This window comes from Bacillus rossius, chromosome 13, assembly GCF_032445375.1.
Source record: "Bacillus rossius redtenbacheri isolate Brsri chromosome 13, Brsri_v3, whole genome shotgun sequence".
Classification (NCBI taxonomy): Eukaryota; Metazoa; Arthropoda; class Insecta; order Phasmatodea; family Bacillidae; genus Bacillus; species Bacillus rossius.
Window position 1 is genome coordinate 33017282 of NC_086340.1, and position 27886 is coordinate 33045167.

Sequence of the window (27886 nt, forward strand, 5' to 3'; positions counted from 1 at the left end):
AATAATAATCTGAGTTTAGCATTTAATATTTTTTTTTTTTCGTCAGAATGACTACAACTGTAAAAATACTGTCAGTTGACACTATTTTATGGTCTTAGAAAAATAAATTAATAGTATAGTTAAAAAAACATATATAATTATTATTAACGATGGTATACAAACTACGATTTAATTTGAACAATCCTGGTAAAAGTGTTAGCTATTTACTCTGTACTGCAATTTATGCGTGAAACAGACTTTAGGTAACCTCAGTACTTGTAAATTTACGAAGATATCAGCTTACTAAGTAGGATACCTGAATAGTTCGTACATTTAAGGTTAAAATTTTAAACAGTGTATGCTATGGCCATAGCCTTGACTAGGGCCTGCCAGGCGAGATGATTCCGAAATTGTTCGCTATTTCCTTGCGCAGGATGGAGGAGAAGGGACATTACAAAACCCGGTCACGAACACGGAAAAGTAAATATTACTACAGTAAAAAACAAAAAAACAAAAACACAACACTGGTGAGAATCGAACCCAGTACCCTTCTGTCATGAGCCAGAAGCTCTTACAACTAAGCCAAAAGGTTAAAAATTATCACATTATTTTTACAAGAAATGGCCAAGTTCTGGAAAGTTAATACTCGTGAACAGCTCTGCGCGTGGCGTAAGGTTGGCAGGCTTTGTTTACTTTTGTAACGTTTACCAATCGTTGCTTGCTAACGTCCTCGATATATATTCATGGAAGGAATGCCTTTACTCTGCCGTACCCAACGACGTAAACATCTTCTATATTAATAAAAGAGAGTATGTGTGTGTAATACGCTTAGCGTGCACACAGTAAAGCCTAGAGCCGTGACATTTGGTACGTGGATTTCCGGAAAAGTTCTGTTTGCACCTTAATTTTTTTTTGTTTTTATTTAATTTTTTTTTGGATTTCAATTTAGCATTTAAAATTATTATTTATCAATTTTCGACCATATTTTCTCGATAATCCCCTTGCAACTGCTATTGAATTGCCTAGGCTTGCTTTATCTTCTGGAAAAACTAACGTTTGAAGATCTTAATCCTGTCTTTCTGTAGTCATATTTGCCATCATACTGTTACAGTAATTCCACGTATAAATGTGAAAGTTTGGATGGATGGATATTTGTTAATCACGCCAGAACGGCTGAACGGATCTGGATGAAATTTAGCCCACAGCGAGCTCATAACCTGGATGAACACATAGACCACATATTAATATGAAATTTCATCCCTAAGGGAGTGAAAAAGTGATAATTTCATTTTATAACAGAAAAAATCATAGGTCATAGACATACAAATAGTGAGTGAGTGTCATTTCTCTATGTCTGCCATACGATCATACACATAGTAAGGTCTGGAAAATTCATATTTTTCTCCTTGGTGAGATCAGCCCGCTAAGTGGAGTTCGCAGCGGCTAGCAAAATAAAGACACTAATTACAGTTTTGTTCTTAACGTCGTCAATAGATAGAGTTGCCTTGAATTTTACACGCACCATCGTTTGATGCGTTTGTCATGTCTTTAATTTTCGTTTGTTTGTGCCGTATGCGTTCCTATAACATTCATCCGATTACGATGAAATTTTGGTGAGTTGTTATGCGCATGCCCGTGAAGGTTTCTGAGACGGTATAACTTTATGCAATAGTTGGAGGACGAATCGTTTCAAAAATGTGTTTATTTCATATTATATAGAAGCACTTCATATGTTTTTGTTGTATAAGTGCGCACGCATTATATAATTTATTTCAATATAAAAGAGAAACAGAGATAGAGTGATATATATATATATAGTGAGATAGAAAGAGACAGAGATAAGTTGAGATAGAGCGAGGTATAGAGAATGAAATGGGTTAGATAAAGATATATATATAGATGTATAGCGCTATATAGAGATTTACATACAAGAGATAGAGATAGTGGGAGGTATTTATGTATATATAAAGAGATAAATAGAGAGAGATACATAGATGTAGATAGAGATAAATATATATTTAGAAAGATGGATAGATGATTTGTATATGTGAAACTATTTCAAACATATTACAAAACAAACTGAATGAGGCATTGCAATGCATGCCGAGCATTAGCTGGATAATGGAATCTTTTTAATATTAGTAATCTCTTATTTTTCAGTTTTTTTCCTATAGTGCTATATAGAGTCTAGATTACATACAGACCACATATTTTTAGATCTATATACAGGTAAATAACTATATACTGGCAGAACAACGTCTGTCGGGATCTGAAAGTGATATAAATTATTTTGCACACTTGACATTAAAATTAAGAAGACAATTGCTAACTACATCTGATTTCTAAAAAGGTCCCCTTCACCCTGTGTTTATCCCGGGCAACGCCGGGTACTGCAGCTAGTTTTAAATAAATGCGAAAGTAAAGGCCCTTAAAAACTGTTGAATAAATAATGGTGTCTTTGGTTTGTATTTATTCGCGTTACCTTAATCGTAACGTTTTTGCACAGAAGTTGATATTCAAAATTTTATTTAGATTTTTGAGGTGAAACTTACTTTGCGCGCGATGAGTTCAAGACAGAATTTCAATGCAATGCTTTCGTGAAACATTGTTGTGAAACATTTCTGACGCGAAAAAGTCAGAATAGGTACTTGGCCATAGATATATTAAGAGAGTTATATACGTAGCTGGGCTAGTTCTCGACCTCTTTGTGCGATGAGTCATTCCCTACCGAAAAAAACAAATTGGTTGTCTGTAATGTCGGTTTACGGACGATAGTTTAACGTGACGTCATAACAAAACATTGATGAAATGATTGCATAATTTTATGAATTAAATGGAATCATTTTTATTGGATTATCACTAGTTTGTATGGATATAAAGGAGGAGTGAAATGAAATCTACAATTTAATTGATAAATTTACTTTAATTTGCACTCATTAATTCAAATATGATTATTACTTTAACGAAGAGATTATTTTAACTATAACTTTTATACATGTTCGCTATTTAACTTCTTCCAATCTGTGTTATTCTGTTAAGGATAGGACGATGATAGGAAAAGTAGGAAACGAATGGGAGTGTTTCAAGTTTAATGTGCCTCAAAAAAGTCAAATCGATGGTTGTTCCAATCGATTGGAAGAGCGATAGATGCGGCGCAAGCGTACAATGAGCGTAACGGGTCACAGCATAACGGGACAATGTGCGTAAAAGGACACTTTTCCGTGCGTGAAGCCGGCGTTCATCGATTTATTAGACGTGGTCACGTCAATAAAGGAAAGAATATTCATCTAACTTATGACAATCATTCAAACACAGAACGACGTAAGGGAAGATAATGGTCATACACATGGAAAGATAACGGTCATGTATGTGGGAAGATAATGAACAAACATATCATTCACACACAGAATTATAATAATCATATAACACACAGAATCATACATTTAAGATACCTAACTCACCGATGATGTGCAGAAAAATGGCTGACCCTACACCAAGATGTCAACATATTATTTTTGCCCCACGGACTCTGCAAAATTGCTAGGAGGAAGATGTTAGCAAAGAGCAATGAAAATGTTACATTGCAAGCGCATGAAAACAGAATTGCGCCACGAACTCGATCGCAATGCTAGGAGGTAAAGGTTAGCAAAGAGCAATGAGCGTAACGGGACACAGCGAAAAGGGACAATGTGCGTAACGGGACACTTTTTCGTGCGTGCAGCCGGCGTTCATCGATTTATTAGACGTCACGTCAAAAAATTAGAACCGAGATAGATAGATGAACGAAAAAATAAGAAAATAAAGTGTGCGCACGCACTTGTTTCAGAAAATATATATAGGTTTATGTATTCTAAACAGTCAGCTATTTTATCCGTAACGATATACTTACGAGTCGGGGTTTTAATTGCCAAAGAAGTTTCACTTCTTTCACGTGTATTGTGTTACACGCGCTCTTTTTTTTTTCATGCAGCAGTGGCATTCCCACGAGGAGGGGCATGTATAATGATTAGTGTGCATGTTTCTTGCCTGTTGTCTTTCATAGCGATTAATGGGTGCATCAACTATTCTCCGTTCACTCTTAGTTAAGTTTTGAAATAAACAAACATCGTCGTATCACTGCGCCGCATCAGCAAGTGATAGGCTGAATTCATCTTGCGCGCCAAGCACTAGTTGCAACACACACGCTTCAGTACAGTCGGTGCTAATAAAATAATGGAGAAGTAATATTAAAGGAAAATGGTGCCATTACCGTTCAGGACACAAAAGAAAACAATGTTTATTTTTTGAATCTATACTAATATTATAAAGCTGAAGAGATTGTTTGTTTGTTTGAACGCACTAATCTCAGGAACCACTGGTCTGATTTGAAAATTTTTTGTGTTAGTACATTTATCGAGGAAGGCTATAGGCTATATTATATTATCAATTACATTATGGATCCTTACTAAAAGTCAAATTTTGAATCAAATGCGTTGGAGGGGGTTAGATACAACATGCAGTACACGTACGAAGTGTGTGTTGACAGTGCCGCAGGCGCTAGAAGTTTATTTCCTATTGCCTATTAACATTGTTGCCACGCACTAGATGCCTTATCATTCTTAATTTTCCCATACAAGTAAAAAACACCTATGTGATATTAACAACGAAGCAATCAGTACCCTCATATAGAATACATAGAGATAAGTGTGAGGTATATATGTAGATATAAAGAGATAAATACAGATGGAGAGATACATAGATATATAGATGTAGATAGAGATAAATATATATTTAGAGACATGGATAGATTATTTGTATATGTGTAACTACTTCATACATATTACAAAACAAAACTGAATGAGGCATTGCAAAGCATGCCGAGCATTAGCTAGATAATGGAATCTTTTCAATATTAGTAATCCCTTATTTTTCATTTCTTTTTTCTATATTGATTTATAGAGTCTAGATTACATACAGACCAGGTAAATAACTATAAACTGGCAGAACAACGTCTGTCGAGATCTGAAAGTGATATAAATTATATTGCACACTTGACATTCAAATTAAGAAGACAATTATTAACTACATCTGATCTCTAAACAGTTCCCCTTCACCCTGTGTTCAGCCAGGGCAACGCTGGGTACTGCAGCTAGTAATCGATAAAATAGCACCGTAACGTATGACAACAATATGATAAGTGTTGCGATTTGGTACTCACCTAATCACAATCTGGCAATGGTGCTATCCCTTCCAGACTTGAATCAGACCTGTCGCCACTGTCGCCACTGTCGCCACTGTCGCCACTGTCGCCACTGTCGCCACTGTCGCCACTGTCGCCACTGTCGCCACTGTCGCCACTGTCGCCACTGTCGCCACTGTCGCCACTGTCGCCACTGTCGCCACTGTCGCCACTGTCGCCACTGTCGCCACTGTCGCCACTGTCGCCACTGTCGCCACTGTCGCCACTGTCGCCACTGTCGCCACTGTCGCCACTGTCGCCACTGTCGCCACTGTCGCCACTGCCGCCACTGCCGCCACTGCCGCCACTGCCGCCACTGCCGCCACTGCCGCCACTGCCGCCACTGCCGCCACTGCCGCCACTGCCGCCACTGCCGCCACTGCCGCCACTGCCGCCACTGCCGCCACTGCCGCCACTGCCGCCACTGCCGCCACTGCCGCCACTGCCGCCACTGCCGCCACTGCCGCCACTGCCGCCACTGCCGCCACTGCCGCCACTGCCGCCACTGCCGCCACTGCCGCCACTGCCGCCACTGCCGCCACTGCCGCCACTGCCGCCACTGCCGCCACTGCCGCCACTGCCGCCACTGCCGCCACTGCCGCCACTGCCGCCACTGCCGCCACTGCCGCCACTGCCGCCACTGCCGCCACTGCCGCCACTGCCGCCACTGCCGCCACTGCCGCCACTGTCGCCACTGCCGCCACTGTCGCCACTGTCGCCACTGTCGCCACTGTCGCCACTGTCGCCACTGCCGCCACTGCCGCCACTGCCGCCACTGCCGCCACTGTCGCCACTGCCGCCACTGTCGCCACTGTCGCCACTGTCGTCACTGTCACCGAGTGGAACTATAACACTGTCAAAGACAATATCACTAATACCATCCAATTCCCACATTCTTTCCTCTTCTTTCATTCCGTGCCGAAAACAGTCGTCCCACTTCTCTGGAGTAATCCGAGACAAAGCTGTGGCTACCAAATCACGTACCTCGCTTAGCTTGAATGTTCTGTTATTACGTGCCACTTAACCTTTAATCTAACTCCACACGAGTTCGATTGGATTCAAGTTGCAATGATACGGCGGTAGCCTAAGTACAGTGTGCCCCGCTTTCTCGGCGGTGTCGTCAATCACATATGCAGTAAAAGATGAACGTACTGTATGAAAAAAAAAAAAAAAAACTAAATTCAGCAACTCCACTTTCACAGACGTTGCACTGAAGGATATATTTTTGACTGTAACCACGCGATAATATTTTGTTTTCTCCACGAATGATTTGGCACACGATCACACTTTACACTGTGATAGGACGCATTGTCCACAACAACTACACTGCTCTGTTCTAATTTTGGCAATGTTTTTTTAAACCAATCCCGGAAAACGTTACCATTCATCTCTTCATGATAGTCGCCGGATTTCTTTGACTGAAAAATTAACTCACCGTTTTCCACAAAACCACTGTCGCCACCAATATGAAGCAATATAAGGCGCTGCCCCTTACCTGTTGGATTTTTTAATCCTGTAGACAGTCCTGAGAGAAAAGCTTCTCTCTTCTTCTAAACTGTAGAATATTTCCAAGACTTGTTTGTAGCATGCCCTTCATTCACCCACGTTTCATCTAAATAGTATATTTTGGGTCCTTGTTGTCGGTAACCACGGATTTTGCTTGAATAGTTTCTTCGCCATAGTGAAATTTCGTCCCTATCAATTATGACATTTGTTTTGCTTCTCTTTACGTACTGAAAACCGATAGGTTTATAAAATGTTGTTCGTCTGAAATTAGGAAGTTCAGGGTCGTCGTTAACACACCGTAGCGCTCTGTTCAGCGTAGGTGGTTCATTTGCAAAGGAAAAACTATGCACTTTACGCCTAATAGCCTTCTTCACAAAATCATCACAAGTTGTGATAACAGGATACTCAGGTTTCCTTTTCTTCCCAGTGTCCTGTAATTCTTTCCTTGCACGAAGCACACTGCTCTTCGAAACACCCGTAAATTCCGCAGTTAAACTCGCGATATAGTTCACACAACAATCCGGATATTTGTCTGAAAATGTTTTAAAAACATTCAACACAATAGTTTTCTGTGCACTTTTCAAAGGCTTTCCCGTTCTGTGCTTTACAAAACTCGGTATGGCGTCAGCCATAACAAACCGTGCGCGCGCGAATCCGAAATACAACTGTTGCGCCGGGCATCAACCGTACACTATACACACGGCGTCTGCTAACATAACTGTAAATACTTGCTAATACATTAAAACTGTATTGGATATTAATGGTGAAACGCTATAATGCTATTTAACAACAATTGTTATAAAAAAAGGCAGTGTAAAAATACCTACAAATGGTACGTAACCAAGGGACTATTTCTTGTGCACGAATAATGACCGCGGCGGCCGGCAGCCAATGAAAATTTTTGTTTACAAGAGGCTTTGTTTATTCCAAAAATCAGGTAAGAGTGAACGGAGAATAGTATGATCATAAACACAGCTTTCTCTAAGCTGCCAACACTGCAGTTCAAGGTCAAGATGGAACAGCTCTGAGTGTTTTGTTAGAGAAATGTCTTATGATGTTGCAGTAGATCTTTTACAATATGGTTGAATGATGGGTTTCGTGGTTCTGAAAAAAGTTTAATGGATACAAACGTTATGTCACCAAAAAGATGATGATGCACCTAACAATCAGCGTTCCTCGTTAGAATTAGGTCCTATTGCACTGGCGCCAGGCGTTGCAGGTTTTCGTTCTAAATTTTTAGCCATAATCTCTAGAAAACTGTAGGGTTTAGAGTATTAACACAAGGCAACCGTTTTGGTCATTATTGACATGAATATTAATAATCCACCTTCAAAACCCAATTTATCCTTCATGTCACAAAATTGAATTAGAAATAAGGGTGTTACCCCTAATTATAACCGAAAATATTGTACGTGAGTGAAACGTTTGTAGTTACGGTAGAACTTTGTCCAATTAAAAAATAGCCAGGTGATTAGGGTTCCATTTTAAATACTCTCTTTTATTTGCAATAGATCAGTTGTTCAGCTTCAACTTCGTGATTAACCTGCAGCCTAAGTTTTTTGGTCGAATTCAGGCTCACATTGAATATTTCAAGATTAATATGTAGCATCTGAAAACTTATATTTTCACGAAACACAATTCTTTTATCTGGATCACACTCCCATATACAAAACACTATGAATTTCTTTTGAGCTAGGAATTTAAAATCCAGGCAAATCATTATTTTTTTTCTGAGAGAAAATATTTATATGTATAAGAAATTCTTCTCATTAGTAGTAAATATGAGTTTGCAATCCCCAATATAAAACTCACAGAAAATAAATTCACTCATTTTACAAATCGCTTTACTCCTAAATTAAAATTCATCAGTACGTGATAAATAATTATGCATAGTTAGCAAAACATGTAATATATTTCAAATTGCATTGTTATAGAAAACATAGAAAACCGTAACATTCAAATTTTTTTTTTTTGTATTTGAAAAATGAGGGACAGAATTTAATTTTACTCACTTTAGGCCTACTTAGCCATACTATTCCAAAATATCGTACTATTTTTTTGTTAGACTGTGTAAATGTATGGCAATATGTAGTATTTAGCAAACTGTACAAAGCCTAGTTATAGCTCATCTTCATAATTTATTCCTTTAATGTTCTGATAAATCTTATTTAGTATTTTGTATATTTTCACTAAGATTTCAATACTAAATATTGTGGTAATTTCATAGCTTATACTCCTGTTACAATGTATGTCTCGTTTGAAATTCCATAGGGGTTAGGTGTAATAGAAGGCAATAAACCTTTGTTTTGCCACCTATTAAAAAGTGATTATTATAATTAGTATTACTACTAAATGTGGAACATTGAAAACTTCTCCAATAAATTTTAATTCTATAGGAAATCCAAGGGAAAAAAGATGCAATATAATTAAAATGGAGCTGTTATTAACATTTTTTATGTCACAGTTCATGAATTTGCAGTAGTTTAGCTTTTACACACAATATCTCTAAATGGTTCATTTAAATAAATGCAATTATAGTAGCTTACTATTTTGCAAACATGTTGTTATTGACTGGTAAAAAAAAAATTGTAATACAAATATTTGTAAGTTAACAAAATTTACAACACTAGTAAAAGTCAGTTACTAAAAACCACTTCAGGAATTTTGTGTTAAGATTAAGAAATTCTTACAAGATTCACAATAATTTGTTTCCGAGTTCAAGCACTCTAACATGTAGAGAGGAGGTGCAATTTTTCCCTTTTGATTTAAGAAAACAATATAAAATTAATCTAATTATAATACCAATTTTTTTTACGTCGACGAAGTAGGTTTCGGTATTTGAATCAAAATGCTGAACTACCTATTATTTTCACTGGGAGTTGTTAAGGAAATTATTATTCAAATAATTTTATTAAATATTTAAGGTATTATTATGAAATAAATTTTATAAATCACTGCTATTTTATAGTATTATTACGAACGTGAGCAAGGCCGCGACACGTGCTGGTGCACAGCTGGCTGACACCAGGTAGCTGCCGCAACATGAGATGTGCAGTGCGCACCTGGGTCGCCGCTTCCCCTCCCTCCAGTCCTCCGCTCCCCGCGCGGCGCGCGGCGCTGAAAGCTAGACACCTCGCACCTGGAGAGTCCCGCGCGCCACCTGGCAGCTGCCGACGTGTTTCGAGAGATTTCTGCAGTCGGGTCGGCGCGGAATGACGCGACACATCCAGCCGCACTCGTGAATTCTAGAAGTGGTGCCTGGCCTGATATATAAGCCGAGGACGCCGGCCTCGGAGTGGAGTTCAGCTGGGAGATGGGAGTGTTCCCGCGGCGGAGCTTCCGGGGCGATAGTGCCGTGGGTATGGCAGAGCGGCGAAGTCCTTGGACGAAGGTTCCAGGGCAGGGAGTCAGTTCAGTTGAGTCGGGAGTTTTCCCGCGGCGGAGTTTCCAGGACGATAGTGCTTCGGGCGCGGCAGAACGGCGAAGTCCCTGGACGAAGGTTCCAGGGCGGAAAGTTCAGTTCCGGGCGATAGTGTCGTGAGCGCGGCGGAGTTCCGAGCGAAGTTCCGAGCGAGGCGTCGAGTGGGTCCTCGGCGAAGGGGAGTGCGACGGCGGCGGAGGAGTGCGGCGGCGGAGGACCACGAGGGGTGCTGCGGCGAGAGTTGCGCCAGAGGTGCGGCCCAGCGAGGTTTGCTGTGTGTGAAAACGAGTGACTGGGGAAGCAAAATTTTTAAGTGTAATTAATTATTTGGCATTTTTAGATTATTTGTTAGTGAAGTAAATATTGGCGATAAATAAAACTGTGTAGTGTAATAAAATCTTTAATTGGGCTATACTTTTACGAACCCGGTAAATTGTAAAAGTATTTCTATTGGTAAAGGGACGTAGTGTATTTATATTGGTAAAGGGACGTAGTACTGAAAGAAAAAATATACACATACAAGTGACAACAAGGAGTTCATCACAGCTTATCACCTCAGATGTTACATTAGGATTATTTTATATTATGCCGGGATAAACTATGTTTTTAGAACCTCCGATCAAATAAAAGTAGTAGTGAAACGTGAACTATTTCTCTAGACGAAAACGGGAACTAATATTTTCATCCCAACATGATTATAAAGATTTTTTTCCCATTTCTTATTTGCATTTGGTGAAACCAAACCTATCTTCATAAACTTAAGAGTCAAGGCCAGAAATAATAGTGCTGATAAGTGGAAGTCAAAAGACGCTGCTGTGTTAATGAGACAAATGTCCAAAGATTAATGAATCATAAACCTAAACATTTTATATTATTAAAAAAAATCTCATGCTGCCACTCGAGCCAAGGACAGACAAAGATTATCACATTTGCAATGCAACTTTTAAAACTATAGCTAAACATGAAGTTCTTTGAAATATAAATAGCCAGTATTTATGTTTTTGACGATATTTGTACATAAAACAGGCTCCTATCTGAATAAGAACAAAGATAAATAACGTTACTGAATGGTGTTTTTTTTACAATCAGTTCCTTTTCTGAAGGTTATTTTTATGAAAATTAAAAAGCTCAAACGCATTTTTTCACTATCATTCACGGTTCGAAATTATTAACACTCCAGGGTGCATTTCACAATTTAACCTTTTATTGTCAATGTATTGAATGAAGGTTATCGCTTTGTACACAAAAGTAGTTACTGCAAAAAAATTCAGGGCCTTGCGCACATAAAGGGGATGCAGTCGGTTGACGTGAACTGAAACATGGTGGCGCTACAGGCGGTGTTCTGACAAGCCTAGTTTTTTTATTGCTTTTTTTTGCTTCTTCAAAATCTTGTTTTTCACTCACGATTTTCTCCGAATAAATAGTTGCTTGCAAATAGTTAAAAACATTCAATTACATTTTATTTAATAGTTTTAAGTACATTAAATAAATTTTTATTTCAACCTTAGCATAGACAAAGCTTGTAATCTTAAATTTGAATCTATCGTTTTTAATGTATCCTTTATCTTTAAACTCTTGATTTCAATGATATTGTTAACAAATCTATATAAAAAAAAATAGATTTTCTCAAAACCCCGAGAAAAAAAAAACATTCTTTTAGAATTGTGAGAAAACACACGTTTTAAAGATTTATGAATGTTTAAAAGAAGAGTTTACACATATTCTACACATAAACGGATAATTTAAAACTGTATACCGCATCATTATAATTATCAGTTCATTCAGGAATTGAAATGTAAATTATCATTTAAATGTGTTAATACTATGAAAAAACTATTATATTATCATTATTATTTGGATGGTGTAATGAAAACATGAGTAAACAAAAGTAAAAAAACGAGTTAAGCAATAAAAGTAAAAAAAAATATTATTTTCATATCTGTATAGGTAAGACACACTATATTAATCAAAAAGTATGTAACCGACATTTCATGTTACTGTGCTAACTAGCGGTATAATGTAGAGATATAGACTGTTAAAAAAGATTTCTTTAAGAAATCGGACATTTTATTTATGGAATTTTTTGTATTCCTTTTTTTTTCCTTCATTATTTTTATTCATTGAATTTCTTTCATGGTGTTCTAAGGCATGGTTTAAATGTTTAGTGTTAAACTGGTATTTTACATTTTGTTGTGTGTAATAAAACGATAAAATTGTAAACCAGCCTAGTGCTGAATTATGTTCGTGTATAATAATTAAATAAATAAAAAAATTCAACCCACTGCCACAATACCGGTCTTCGTGTGTTTCAAATCTGATCTCAATTTACTCATTTCTAAATACTTGTGGCTTCTTGATCCAGTTTTAAACTAACGCCGTTCATTTTTAAACCATCACAAATAATATCATGAATTTTACTGAAATAACGAAAAAAAAATTGGTTGTCTGTAAAGTCGGTTTACGGACGACAGTTTAACGTGACAACGTCATAACAAAACATTGTTGAAATGATTGCATACTTTATGAATAAAATTGAAACATTTTTATTTTAATAATAAAAGAATAAATACTTGAAATTATACTAGTAATCCAATTTTTTTAAAATGGAAGAATAATTAACCTTTATTGCCGAAATTGTTGTTGTAATAAGCAATGAAAACCACATTAACTTTTCACTTCACTTTATAAACAGTCGACGAAACAGTTCACGTATAGATGACTTGTAATTAATTTTAAAAAATTGGTGTTTAGCTATAAAGTTTAAATATAATTAGGAACAAGTTTTCATATAATTAAACTGTAATCAAATATCTATCATCAATTATATGAATCACCATAATTTTTTAGTCAATTGTAACGTAACCCATAATTACTGCACTCGCCGACAGCGTAACGGAACACAGCGTAACGGAACAATGAGCGTAACGGGACACAGCGTAACGGAACAATGAACGCAACGGGAAACAGCGTAACGGAACAATGTGCGTAACGGGACACATCGTAATGGAACAATGTGCTTAACGGGACACTTTTTCGTGCGTGCAGGCGGCGTTTATCGATTTATTAGACGTCACATCCAAAACACAATGGTTTCATTGGCGTTGGATACGTCGTGTCGCGCTATCATGATGCCGGCTTACAGGCGCACGTGTCGAGACAGGAGCGCTTCAGTAGCAACGGGTGTTCAAGGTCATTTCTCGGGAACTGACCGTCACGAGTGCAGTCAGGGGGAAGGGGTGGCTAGCCATTTGGTACCGGATTGATCCGCTAGTTATTTCCACGTAAACTCAAGGTCGTCTCATCCAATTTGCTACCCAATTTGCTGCTCTCCGCATATTTATTACCCCTTCCGATCGAAACCTTGCACATAAAGGCGACGACCTTCCTTTCGACGGAGACGATTCCTCTGAGTATTCTTGGAAAGCAGAAACTGATGCTGCACGATATTTCAGAGCCAAACGGCTATGCCCCACCGACAAGTTTGCGCTTCACCCTGAACTAATGAACGAATTAAGGCTTTAGAGCATTCTATAATTTCACACTTGAGTGACGAACACTCCGCGTTCTTTAATAATCCCTTAAATCACCATCGTAGTAAGAACATCAGTTTAAGTATGTTCTTTGCATGATTACTGCAATAGGTAAGATCGATTAAACATAAAATCTTTGACAAATTCATCGCTGTAAAAAAAAAATACCCCAAGTATGGACAACGAAAATGAATACATAAACATAACAGCTTACGAGTGAAATGTTTTACGCTTGGTCAGCACAGATAATTCCACCATCTGGCAGGAAGCGAGCGATCTGACCAATCACCTACCTTAGACACGCTTCACACTGGAAACATGGTAGAAAAAATAAACGAAATTAAGTGAAGAATAAATAATAGCTACTGCTTTTTGCATTCGTTAAACTGTCTTAAGGGTGTGAACTGAACGTGCTAAAATAATATCAGAAATTCATTTTGACACGAAATCTATTTTTTTCCCGTAAAATTGGTATTAGCTATACTGTTAATTAATTTACAATGGTAATAAATACATAATTACAATTACAGGAGCATGATTTATATCAATAGCTACATGTGTGCTTCCTGAAAAAAAATTATCACTTCTTGTATGGATTTATGATAATTATTAACGCTTATAACGCGTATCACTTATAAAAAAACTTTAGTGTTCTTTTAACTCATAATCGAGTACATTATTTTGCTTCAGTTATTTTATTTAAGATATCCTAAATGCATTTACCTGTAGGGTAATTTAAAAAAATACATTTCCTACACATAGTACATTACACAAATTGTTTTGGACTCGCACATCAGAGGAGCCGGGTTCGAACCGCATGCACGTTCACAAATGCGCGATGTTTCTGCTGTAGCGTCACGTCTTTCCAGGGACGATGGAACAGGGGGGGGGGGGGGGGCAGCAGGGGCGAGTCGCCCCCGTGCTGTTATGCATGGGGGGGGTCGAGAGTAGCATTTCGCCCCCCTCCTTTTCCCAGAATAAATGTTTGGTCCTAGTAGTATTTTTCTCAACCAGTAGTTACAAATGTTTCATTGGTGATCACAATGATTAGAAAATCAAATTTATGATTGTCAATATACTGTAAATGATTGAAAATTCCTAGATGGTATTTTATTTAAATTGTACTACATCTACTGTCAGAGTAGTATTTAATACATACTACGTCATCAAATTCTTGGAATGGTAAATTTAAGATTTTGGTTCGGAAACTCATTAAATAGCAGAATTTTGCATCTAAAATTCCAAATTTTTCCGGGGGAGGGCCCCCGTTCCCCTGCCCTATGACTGAGGTAAGTTTGATACATCTTTTCGCCCCCCCCCCCCCCCCAACTCATGAAAACGTTCCGACGTCCCTGCGTCTTTCCAATCACGCTTGTCGTTCTTTTGTGGTTTCAGCATTAATTACTTGCTAGTAAAATCTAATTTTAAAAATGCGTTAGAAATAACCTGACGATAAAACTCTTGTCAAGACGCAAAGGGAAAAAGCTTATGTGCATTAGTACTAAATATAAATGTTGGTCAGGAGCCAAGAGAAAATAATGCGAGCGAGTCTTTCAGTAGTCTCCAGAGATGTGTAACATCTAACCTGGTTAACGAACAAATTCATGTGTTCTAGTATTGCAAATACATTTGCAATACGAAAATCGTACACGAAATTTAATATAAAATTCTTCGAGCGTAATAAACATGCGCAAATTGTGTTTACAACTATATTTATGAAAGTGAATCACATAGTTCCCGCACCCGCCACTACGAACCGCTGCCAGAGCAACTACGTCAAATATAGAATCATTCCATTTTCTGACATTTTAAAGTTTATAATGAAACGGTTCCGATAAAAGCGAAAAATATTTGTAAAAAAAAATTTTAAACTCCGGCTTTGGACCGGACTTTCAAAGAGGAATTTTCTTAAAACACTACCCACCTTTTTAAAATGAATTAAAACAGTTAAGTTTCCCTTTGGCTTTGTTGAATTTTGTTCGGGTCATCCACCACAGATGGCAGCATCGTGTTTCGATATTTTCCTTCCATGCAACTTCCGTTCCATTCACGAAATTACTCCTACCAAATATCGTATCCCAAGAGCCAAGATGTTACACAAGACATTTATACACATCACTTTAAAAGTTTTTATTTAAAAAGTGCATATACGTTTCACGGGTTTAAATTTGGGACATTTTATTATTGGTGTTTTAAGTGTGGTAGAAATATTTTGTGGTGTATAAGCCGAAAATCGTATAAAAAAAACCTAAGTTCTACATTATAACCAGAATTTTGTTAACTTAAAGTTTTTTATATGTAGTTACATTATAATGTGTCATGTAGTCTAACTTGTTTCAAATTTGACACATCTCAAAAGTAATACCAATTTTCTAGGTATCCTTCTGCCACCGTCGTTCTGTTGAAGGTGTTTGTTTGGTTGTCAGTAATCGTAAAGAAAACCTCATCTGATGTTTCGTAAGTGATGGTTTGGAAGTGGGTACCACCAGTATTGCTTTTGACAGATGTTAAGTGTCAGACAAGTTACATGAACTAACTATAAAAACAAAGCAAACAATTTGTAACGCCAGCAGCAACAAAAAAAATTACGTAAGCATTCAGGTACTACATGCTGTTAGAGAGAAAACGAGCCTCGCTCTGTTGACGAAGACGTACGCAAACCAGTTTCACAGCTTGCATGAATGAAACTGTGGTGTGTTGTGTTCGTTTTGTTGGCAGCGTAACGGAAAACACGCAATTCGTCTGGGGAGTCTACGATTCATTGACTCCGGATCAGTCTTTCCCAAACGGATTACACATATGATTTTTACCGAGTGGAAAGAAATTAGGGGATATAACGACGTCATGGAAATTGGCCAATGATAAACTAGAATGCAGGAAAGAAGAAAAATACAGTAAGTAATGCTGGTAACACAGGAATACGGAATATCGTCATGAAATTAAATATTACGAAATTGGGAATTTTGAAGCTTAAATAACGGTTGTCGTACAAGTAGTAGTGAAGTAATCGGTGGAGTGAAATACCTTGATGATAAGTGATTAAATAAGTATACAGTAAGTATTTGATAGTTAGAAATATATTTTTTTGATACCACTAATAAGTGTTGTAGTCACAAGACAAGTGGAAAGTCGTGCTTATTTATAACTAGCTGCAGTACCCGGCGTTGCCCGGGCAGAAAACAGATGTAGTTAGTAATTTTATTCTTAATTTGAATGTCAAGGGGGAAATGGAGGTTTTGTAAAAGCATAAACATCTATGTAACTCCCATAACATGGAAAATATCACATCCGTTTTAAAGTATTATAACTGAGAGGAGTAAGACCAAAATATTTTTATTGGATAAGTTTTCGATACGACAAACCATAACAGCAAGGAGTTTAAAAATCAAGGGCTGGAGAACAAAAAAAAAATCATAACTCCCTTTACAGAAGCATCGAATTCGTGCAAAATTTGTATTAATCTTATAATTTTTATCTAAATCTTTTGTCTGAAACAATTTTTGATAAAACAAACCATTATTTCAAGGGGTTGAAAAAACTTGCGGTTGGAATAAGAAAATAAATAAAACTTCCCTACTATGTACATTACCTAATTCATTCTTACTTTTTTTAACTTTCTAAATATTGAATAAAACTATTGTTAAAATATATTTTTTATCTAAACAATTATAACTGTAAGGTTTGTTAAAAACAAAGTTTAAAAGTAAAATATAACCATTACTTTTTTTAATTGTTATACTATTATATCCATTTTAATTTATTGTATAAATAATAAATTTCATGTAAAACTTTAGATGAAACAATTTTTGATGAAACGAATTATTACCGTAAAAACATAAGTTAAAATTTAAAAAAGTTTAACAATTTCTTAATATCATATTCGTTTGATTTATTTTAGACCATCTTAATAATAACTTAAACCTTGGTGTAAAGCCAATTTTTATACGACCACGTTATTAGTGCATGGGATGAAAAATAATGTTTGAAGGTCAAAAAATTAAATAATTACCTTAGTCAGAATCCTTACTAATATTATAAATGCGAAAGTAACTGTCTGTCGCGCTTTCACGCCAAAACTACTGAACCGATTTAAATGAAATTTGGTACACAGATAGTCTAGAGTCTGAGAAAGGTCATAGGATACTTCTTTATTGCGAAAAAAAGGTTGTAATAGGTTGAAAAAAGGGGGGATAAGTTGTATGAAAGTATCGTCATTTTTAGAGCTAGAAGCTTGAAACTTATAGTTTAGGCTGTTGATTCGATATAAATAAATATGACATTCAAAGTGTGTAAAAGTTTTACCCTCAAGGTGTAAAATAACAATAGAGAATAGGGTATTTAAGTTTGTATGGAAATATGTAAGGTTTATGTGAATTTTTTATAAGTTTGCGACAAGACAAAATATTAGAGGAATTCTGATGAAACATTTACGGAGTCATTACATAATGTGAAACTGAAGTTAACGCGAGTAAGAAACTTGCCAAGCACCGCGCCGTACACAATGAGCGCTGTGTTGTAGAGGAGGGGGGGGGGGGGGGGGGCGTAGCGCGGCGTGGTAAGGCGCGTTGTAGGTGGGGAAATATGCCTAAGTGTGCTTACCCGAACGGGCAGACACGTGAGGGCAGACGAAAGTACCACACGCGTGCGAATACTGATTTTTTTCGCTACAAATTCATTATTATTCACTGCAAATTGATTACAATTCGATTTGCTTACACGATTTTTTGTATATTTAATTAATGTTCTTCGTGATATAGAGATTTATATATAGAACAGATAAATAGAGAGAGATACATGGATATATAGTACGTATAGACGTAGGTAGAGATAAATATATACTTAGAGAGATAGATAGATGATTTGTATATGTGTACCTACTTCAAACATATTACAAAACAAAACTGAATGAGGCATTGCAATGCATGCCGAGAATTAGCTAGATAATGGAATCTTTTCAATATTAGTGATCTCTTATTTTTCAGCGCTTTTCTATAGTGCTTTATAAAGTATAGATTACATAGTACAGACCACCAATTTTTAGATATATACAAGTAAATAACTATACACTGGCAGAACAACTTCTGTCGGGATCTGAAAGTGATATAAATTATTTTGCACACTTGACATTCAAATTAAGAATACAAAACTAACTAACTATTACTATTACTAACTACATCTGATTTCGAAAAAGGTCCCCTTCACCCTGTGTTCAACCCGGGCAACGCCGGGTACTGCAGCTAGTATAATATGAATTTCGTTCAATGTTATTCAATTCTGCGTTGTATACTATCCAATGCTGGATAAATTGAATTTAAAATATTCGTAATATTTTCGTTCCATGGAAAATGAGCAAACATATAATCGATCATTTTGTAATTTTGGGATAACATGAATATGTCATATTATAAATATGTTTTAAGTACTTAAAATGTTCCAGCAGTTTATAGAAGTCTACAAAATATTTTCAGAATAAATATGTACTCATTAGCTGCGCCTGTAGACTGTGCCAAAAGGTGTTTTTTTTTACGTGCATTTTGTTTGCTGTGTTAGGTGACAAGTGTGTTCTGTGCGTTTCATTAGCAATGTTAGGTGAACTAATTGTCCTATTTTGTAAGGAGAATCATAAAATTTACGAGGTAACGTAAAAAGTCTAGTTTCCCTATGTTATGTTAGTTTTACGCTCGTCGAAGAAATAGCACAAAGTAAAAGGTTTAGTAAGGTTGGTCAGGCTACATTAAAAAAAAATTGAAAGTTTTTCATTGTGATTTTGTAGCGATATATTGATGAAGTTGTAAACTAGGCGGTGTTGAAGTAATTACGATGAAGTAATTTAATTTTGCGGTACAAGCTCTGGAAGGGAAAAATTCGAATGTTTGTTTTGCACATCTTTTATTTATTGAGGAAATTACGATATACGTGATACGCAAGATACGTAATCTTCGGTACCGTGATCTACACGAGAATAGGTAGCGCTGTAGTATATAATTCTAATTACGAAAGTGTATTTCATTTAGAAACTTATTTTGGGCAAAAAATCACGTTAAAGTCCCCGCCATAAACCGCCATATTTCCGCGTTTGTCCCGTAAGAATGTAGGGCTAGTAAATGACGTGAACGCCGCTTTGTTGGTGACGTTATCAACATTGTTATGGTGACGGAATCTGGACTACTCCCTTTATATTTCCGTTACCATCACCTAGACGCACGAGCACCTACCCCACCCAGGAAAAAAATTAATAGAGAACGATATTTTGCAATAGTTTTATTTGATTACACGCCTATGACCTAAACTACCTTTTACAATAGAAAAAAAGTATTTCAGTGCTCGCCAGTGATGTGTAAACATCTAACCTCGGTAACGAGCAAACTCATGCATGTTGCAGATAAACAAAATTTGAAACTAGAACACAAAATGTAACGTAGAATTATTTAAAGTGCCGATATGAGAAACTAATATATAAAATAATCGCTTTTCAAATACCAAAATTTCTTGATGAGTACTTCACACATACTTTCTGCACCCACCCCTAGAATTCGCTGTCTGAATCGTAAACGTAGGGAGGCCTTCTTTTCACTGACGAGAGAGCCAAACGCCCAATCGTGCATTTTCGGTTTTTTTTTTTTGGTTCATTGTAACTCATGATAACTAATGGTCAATTAGGTTAGGTTAGCTACATTATAAATACTTTAAAACATTGTGGACGGTTGATTTGTTTAGGATAGCTACATTAAAGATACCTACTGTGAAATCATGTAAACGGTTTCCTAGCCTTGGATAGCTAAATATTAAAAAGTTATTTGCTAAGGAACCATAAAATGATTTTACAGTATTTTTAATGTAGCTATACTTATCTAATATAACCAACAATCCACAATATTTTAAAGTATTTATAATGTAACTAACCTATCCAAATCGACAGAAAAATTTAATGCCACACCGGTTTATACAATGAGATAGAACGGAAAAAAAGAAGCGAGCATGATCTTCGGGGAACTTCGGGTGTGGCTCTCTCGTCTGTGAAATATAGGATTCTTGTTAACGTAGCTTGCCACCACCAAACTTTTCCAGTGACGAGATATAAACCACGTCTATCGAGGCTACCAAGCGCGCGCTCCAACACCTGTGCTACAAAACCTCTAGGGTCTAGGGAATACAGAAGAATAATATGCATCATGATCATTGTACTGAGACAGATGTATAAAGGAATTTTAAAACCTGTGATTATTTTAGTTTACCAAATATATTCTAGAGTAATTTCACTATTATAAAGTATCATTTGGTACACCAATACGTTTGGTATGTCCCCTTATGTTTACGAAAATGACTACCGATTTATGTTGCTACACGTGGGTCCGCCTTTTTTGTGACACAAATCAGGTTCATCGACTTCCGTTCCATTTTCACGAAATTACTCCTTCCAAATGCCGTATACCGAGAACTAAGATGTTTACACGTCAAAAATAGTTCTAAGATGCAAAGAAAAAAAAAGCGGATTATTTGGACGACTGAACCATGTGCGTAACGGGACACTTTTTCGTGCGTGCAGCCGGCGTTCATCGATTTATTAGACGTCACGTCAAAAAAAAAAAAATCTATGGAACAGCCGCGACGTTAGAAATTTAACTCTGAGTCTTTAAAATTTTTCGGAACTCTTCTCTTTAATTACGGCATTCTAAAATGTAAGACAAAACCCAAGAAAGTTGGAAGTTTAACATATCGTCTGCGTTGTGTTAGACTTTCGTAGTTTATAAACCAGGCCTTATAATTGTCGTTAAATGATTTAGATAGAATTTTGAGTTACGAACGTTATGGTTTGGTTGAAAACAAACTTTGATGACATAAATAAAAAAAAATTGGACTCTGGCTCGTTTGGAACAAACTCCGATTTGTCAGGTTTCAATTTGAATTCATGCATAAGATTTTTGTTTCAAAATAAGCCAAATGCTACTAGATTATGTTGTTGTAAATCAAAATATTTTTATTCGTATAGTTTCAGAAAAAAAGTCACATTTTTACTAAAATTACTCAATTTTTTCGACTATAAAGCTACAATTTATTGCTATTAGGCCTATATTCAACAAATTGTGTTAAAGTCCAGTCTCCAGTTGCAGTAAACTCAAAGAAATATTTACTTCAAAATAAACCCAATATACCAATAAAGTAAATTGTTACCACCAATCACCAATATGACTGATATTATAATTAGTTTTTTATTACTATATATTTCTTAATTTGAACAAAACATTTGCTTGGCTAGGTATATATATATTTTGTCGTAAAAATAGCGGTTTATTATGTAGTGTATCGTTTATTCTCATGTTTTGATACAACATTCCGATGTGGTTTAAAATATCCTACTATCTTACAAAATACGTCACTAAAATGATTCAAATGCAACAATACTAGAAATAGGTACATATCTTAGTCAACAGCTGTTTTCATTTAAATACTAGTAAAAAATATTCAAGCTAGTATAACAGCTGAGAGTAAATAATATTTATATGGACGACACCTAATTTATAAGTTCGAAACAAGTTGATAGCATTGACACGTTTTTATTAAAAAAGTTCAAACCAACATGATGGATTGGCAATTTAGTTTGGTAATTTTGCGAGTTTCGTTATATAATAAAAAACTAATTTACGAAATACGTCATCATCTGTGCTTATAACTCCTATCCCTTTTCACGCTAAATAAATTATATGTCCAGAATAAACTCAACCATCGTGTTTTTAAATGGCACACATTGCTAGACAGAGAAATGAATAAATATAACTCTTAGAATTCCGTAATTCAGCATAACGAATGAATGTTTTAAGTGAGTGTTCAACACACGGGTGCATTTATTTAAAAATGAAATGTTGAAGAAACAAATATGCATAGCAAGTAAATTAGATTACAGACCACTTAGAATGTTTCTTCAGTCATTACACACATTACTTCGTAAATACGGTAATTTGTTTTCTAAAAGTAAATGATCACATTAATCACTTCTGGCCTTTCACAATAAATTGCCACTAGTAAATAACTAGCTTGCTGTGTCTAAAGAAAGTCGTTACGAACACCAAATTTTTTGAACGGGTCCTAAATTACTATCTTCAAGCGACTTCGGATTGTTGGCCAAATTGTGCAGCACCTACCTACTTGCGTTGCGCACGCAGAGAAAGCTTTCGCCTGCCCGGTGTGTACTGTAATTGGGAACATTAGATAACCTCTTTCGACACCAGCAAGAGAATAAAAGACCTACCTTTGTCGGTCGTTGCGTGGTTTTCTTCCTTCTGGAGAGAGTTACGGCTCCGTCACTCGCAAGTTTCGCGCATAACGTACACCGCACGCACTCACGCACGCACCTACGATGACTTCACTACGCGACATACGCATCCGCGCATGAATACGGCTTGTTACTTCTCAGTACCCCGACTGACAGTCCGCGACGCACTACGGACACGCTCCACACAACAGCTGAGGGCTTACAGCCAGCTGCCAGCCGTTATAGATTTTTTTTTCTGCCGTTAAAGAGGAGCAGCTGGTGCGCACGGGCCTTCTGCGCAGGCTCCCCTCATTTAAAGTGGATGTACAATGCCACGACAGAGACCTCAAAGGGCCCGGGCACAATCAATACACAAATTTCAATAATTTCATGCTAAAATTTTTCGTCAAAGTTTATCCCTAGATCCTTTTATACAATGAACTATAATCTTAAGTTGAATATACAAAGAAATTCCCGCAAGACCTGACAAAATTTGTTTGTATTGTGATAGTAAGTTAAAACCGCAAGTGTCATGTACCACTTAATCAATCATAGAGGATCATGCCATCAGGAGCAAGGTATAAACTTGGATAGTGATATGGACAGTTACCGTACATTGCCGTAATAAAGTTGGCTCTAGGTATAACTCTTTCTTAATACTATGTTATTGCTATAACCTTATGAGATTTCGGCCAATAACAAACTTTGAACGTTCTTCTACGTTCTTATGTGAGAACCTTCTGTAATAAGTAAGTAAATGCGTGTGTTGAATATATTTTACTGAATATTAATTATATTATTTATTACGTTCGCAAGATGGAGTTTATCTATAAGCAGCCCACGTATAGAAAGAGAGGGAAAAAAACATTATTTCAGCATTTAATTTTTCAATTCCTATTCAATTTAGGATTTTATTCTGCTTGTACTAATTTTTACCCTTATAATTATACACTACCAACTTCAGCAGCATTATTTGTTCAAAAGAAAAAAAATAAAGGGAGTAAGTTAATGTCCCTTGAAGTTTTGGGTTTAAGGTTATCGCTGTAACTATCCACTTGTTATATATGTATACTATATTTATTGTATACGGGCATTCAACGGAAGTCTATTTTCTATTCTTTGCAGCTGCTTGATAATAAGGTTGTTGGAATTAGTGGTTGCCTTGATCATTTCATAATAGGGAAAAATTGAAAAAAAAAAAAAAAACCTAAGCTAGATATTATACTAAAATCAGAACAGCGCGACATCAAAATAAATCCCATTATTGTGCGGTTTTCTCTCGCGGGACAAGCACGAAACAAACAATTACATGTAAATTATTTCTGGCCATTACATATTAATTAAACATAAAAATCTTTCTAGTTTTAAAAGATTTTATCGACTTATTTGAGATAAATAGGTATGTTTAATCGAAATTTTAACGTTCTTTCGGAAAAAAAATCATTGTGCGTGAACACATTTCAAAGATTTCACACGGCAGTATTAATAAACAAAATCTTTAAAAAAATACGATTAATGATAGCTTTACAAATGCACAAGCATTACCATGATTAGAAAACCAAAATTATGACACCCATTTGTAACCCGCCCTTTTCTAAGTAATGCCAGCAGTTACCTCTCTTGATCTGTTTTACCATGTGCTCCGGCTAGCACAGGGTAAAATCACAAGACTGGTTGCGAGATCAGACAAAAGAAACAACAGTTGAAATTAAAAAAAAATGGCCGCTCATCAAACTTGGCTCGTAGGAGTTAAAATGAACATAATGTTACGAAACGTAAGCAGAGCTGCGGCGCGCAGGTGAAGGTGGCTGACATGTGGCCACCGCAACGTGAGACGTGCCGCGCGCGTCTGTAGATTACAAGGGTCGCCGCTTTCCCCCCTCCTTCCCTCCTCACCCACGCGGCACCGATAAGCTGACACTTGACACCTGACAGCTGGGGAGTTCCGTGAGCCACCTGGCAGCTGCCGACGCGCGTCTAGAGATTTCTCGTGTCGGGTCGGCATGGAATGACGCGACTGGCCCCAGCCGCGCTCGTGAATTCTAGAAGGGCGCCTGGGCCGATATATAAGCCCGGGACGCCGGCCTCCGAGTCAGTATAGCTGGGAGCTGGGAGTTTTCCCGGGGCAGAGTTTCTGGGGCGATAGTGCCGCGGGTGCTTCAGAGCGGCGAAGTCCTTGGACGAAGGTTCCAGGGCAGGGAGTGAGTCATTTCAGTGGAGTCGGGAGTTTTCCCGCGGTGGAGTTTCCGGGAGATAGAGCAGAGAAGTCCCTGAACGAAGGTTTCAGGGCGGAGAGTTCTGTTCCGGGTGATAGTGTCGTGGGCGCGGCGGAGTTCCGAGCGAAGTTCCGAGCGAGGCGTCGAGTGAGACCTCGGCGAAGGGAAGTGCGACGGCGGCGGAGGAGTGCGACGACAGAGTCCTGCGATGGTCCGCGAGGGGTGCTGCGACGAGTGATGCGCCAGAGGTGTGGCCCAGCGAGGTGTGCTGTGTGCAAAAACGAATGACTGGGGCAGCAAATTTTTAAGTGTTATTAATTATTTGGCAATTTTAGAAGATTAATTGTTAGTGATTCAAATCTTGGAAATCAATAAAATTGTGTAGTAAAATCTTTAATTGGGCTATCCTTTACGAACCCGGTCATAAAAATAATTATTTATTTACCTTTAGGATCCTATCTTAAATCACGGACGCACTTGCCATTCAATAACAGAGCTATCTCGTACCTCCACAGGCAGTTACGCTTCAGGCCCAGAACTGAATCAAATTATAAACGGTGACATGAACCTTCGAAGGCCGGATACGTCAGTGGCAGTCTCGAGACTCCCGTTTCTATTCAACCCTTTTTTTTCCTAACCTAACTAAAACTAAGTGTATTTGGGAGGGGTCCGGGTTAGTGGAGAGACCTAGGTGCTTCTCAGGCCGAAGCCTATACGCCTAATCATGCTGGGATTAACCATGCAGGGAGAGGGTTGCATGCATCGTGTGATAGGAGTTGATAGGCCAGCAATTGATGCCTCAATCATAAACCTAGACTATAACTACTAGAGATAGGTTGGGCCCAGGTAAAACCAACATAGACACAGGGTAAACCCTGGGCACTGTCATGCGGGGTGCAAATTTGCACGCATTAAGTGTAGGAGAATACAGGAGACAGAGGATGGTCTGGATGAAGAGTTGGACAGAGTAGAAAAGAGTCTACCATGCGGGGGGTTGGGCATGTGGACTATTAGTCCGCTTTGTATTGTTACGAACGAGAGCAATGCCGGAACACGTGCAGGTGCATAGCTGGCTGGCGACTGCCGCAACATGATATGCGACGCGCGCGCCTGGAAGATAACAAGGATTGTCGCTTTCCCCCCCTCCTTCCCACCACTCCCCACGCGGTGCCCTGCCTTTGACACGTAACAGAAACCTGACAGCTTTGGAGTTACGCGAGCCGCCAACACGTGTTTCGAGAGATTTCTGCCGTCGGGACGGGTCGGAGTGACGCGATTGGCCCCGGCCGCTCTTGTGAGTTCTGGAATTGCGCCGGGGCCTATATATATGGCCGAGGACGTCAGGGCAGGGAGTCAGTTCGGAGTGCTCAGTCGGGAGTTCTCCCGCGGCGGAGTCTCCGGGGCGATAGTGCCGCGGGTGCGGCAGAGTGGCGAAGTCCTTGGACGAAGGTTCCAGGGCAGGGAGTGAGTGAGTGAGTGGAGTCGGGAGTTTTCCCGCGGCGACGTTACTGGGCAATAGTGCCGCGGGCGCGGCGGAGTCCCGAACGAAGTTCCGAGCGAGGCGTCAAGCGGAACCTCGGCGAAGGCAAGTGTCGTCGGCGGTGGTAGAGTGTGGCGACGGAGTCCCGCGGCGGAGACCCACGAGGGGTGCTGCGGTGAGAGTTGCGCCAGAGGTGCGGCCCAGCGAGGCGTGTGGATTGTGAGAAACGAGTGACTGGAGGAAGCAACATTTTTTTTAAGTTCAATTGATTAGTTTGGCATTTTTAGATTATTGGCTGGTACCGTTATCTCCAGCATGACCCTCGCTAGAAGGACAGCAGGACGTCCCATGACAGTGGATGACTTCAGAAGGGTTGCGTTCGGTCAAGCTGAAGCGCATAGTTTGAATTACTGAATATTTAAGGCGAAATCTTAATTAAAACTTATGATTAACAAAGCTGTTAAAGTTACATTTTTAACGTTTTTGGGTTGTACAAATAAGGAGTATCTAATTTATTGTAGAACTTAAACTTTTTAAGCTTAAGCGGAATGCCACTGACTACTTCATGATATGGTTTGCATTTCTATCACAAAAACTGATTTCACGTTTCTTGGCTGTCAAAATCGTAAGAAATTTCAGAATTAATTTTGAAATGCCAGGTAAAATTAATTAATATTTTGTGAAATTCAAACCATTTCTTGAAGTAGGTAGCCAATGCCATTGCAGCTAAACTTAAAAAGTTTCAGTTCTGTAATAAATTAAATTCTCCTTATTTGTACAACCCAAAAGCATTAAAAATGTAACTTTGGCAGCTAATTATGCAAAAAAAAAAGTATGCGCAGTATATATATTTTTTATTTCGTGAAAGTTAACAATTGAAAAAGTCTATAAGTTTATATGTAATTACTGTAAATATAAAATATTGAACTTAAATGGGAGGCACCCCCTTAAGAGCTGTTGGAAGGGCAGTGTGCGTCCAATTGTACTACATAATACCAGCGCACTACACACATGTATGCTGGAAGTTCATTTAGTTTAAGTAATTTTTAGTTTTAACTTAATTAAATTTATCTTTAAGGTTTTCCCCCAACACCATCGATCGTCCCATACTTTTTCTTACAACCATTGCCTAGAAATGCGTAGATGTTGAGGCTAGGGCCTTGTAGGGTTACCAACTATTTCACCCTGACCATAAGGGACACTGAACCCCACCTGATAGAGCGGGGGGTCCGGGGGCTCTCCCCCGGAAAAATTTGAATTTCTAGATGCAAATTGGTGCTATTTTA

The 27886-nt window shown here is 37.9% G+C and overlaps 2 protein-coding genes across 2 annotated transcripts in view; both read right to left on the bottom strand.

The window, feature by feature from the left end:
• The window catches only part of LOC134538432 (ATP-binding cassette sub-family G member 1-like), a 314270-nt gene extending 291152 nt beyond the window's left edge, over window positions 1–23118 (bottom strand). The window contains exon 1 of the mRNA XM_063379757.1: window positions 22902–23118. The gene's annotated coding sequence lies outside the window, so the exon portion shown is untranslated. The remainder of the gene's footprint in view (window positions 1–22901) is intronic.
• On the bottom strand, window positions 5177–6109 carry LOC134538618 (PE-PGRS family protein PE_PGRS26-like). The gene has a single exon (XM_063380050.1). The coding sequence runs from the start codon at window positions 6107–6109 to the stop codon at window positions 5177–5179; it is 933 nt and encodes a 310-aa protein (XP_063236120.1).
• Window positions 23119–27886: the final 4768 nt, after the last annotated feature.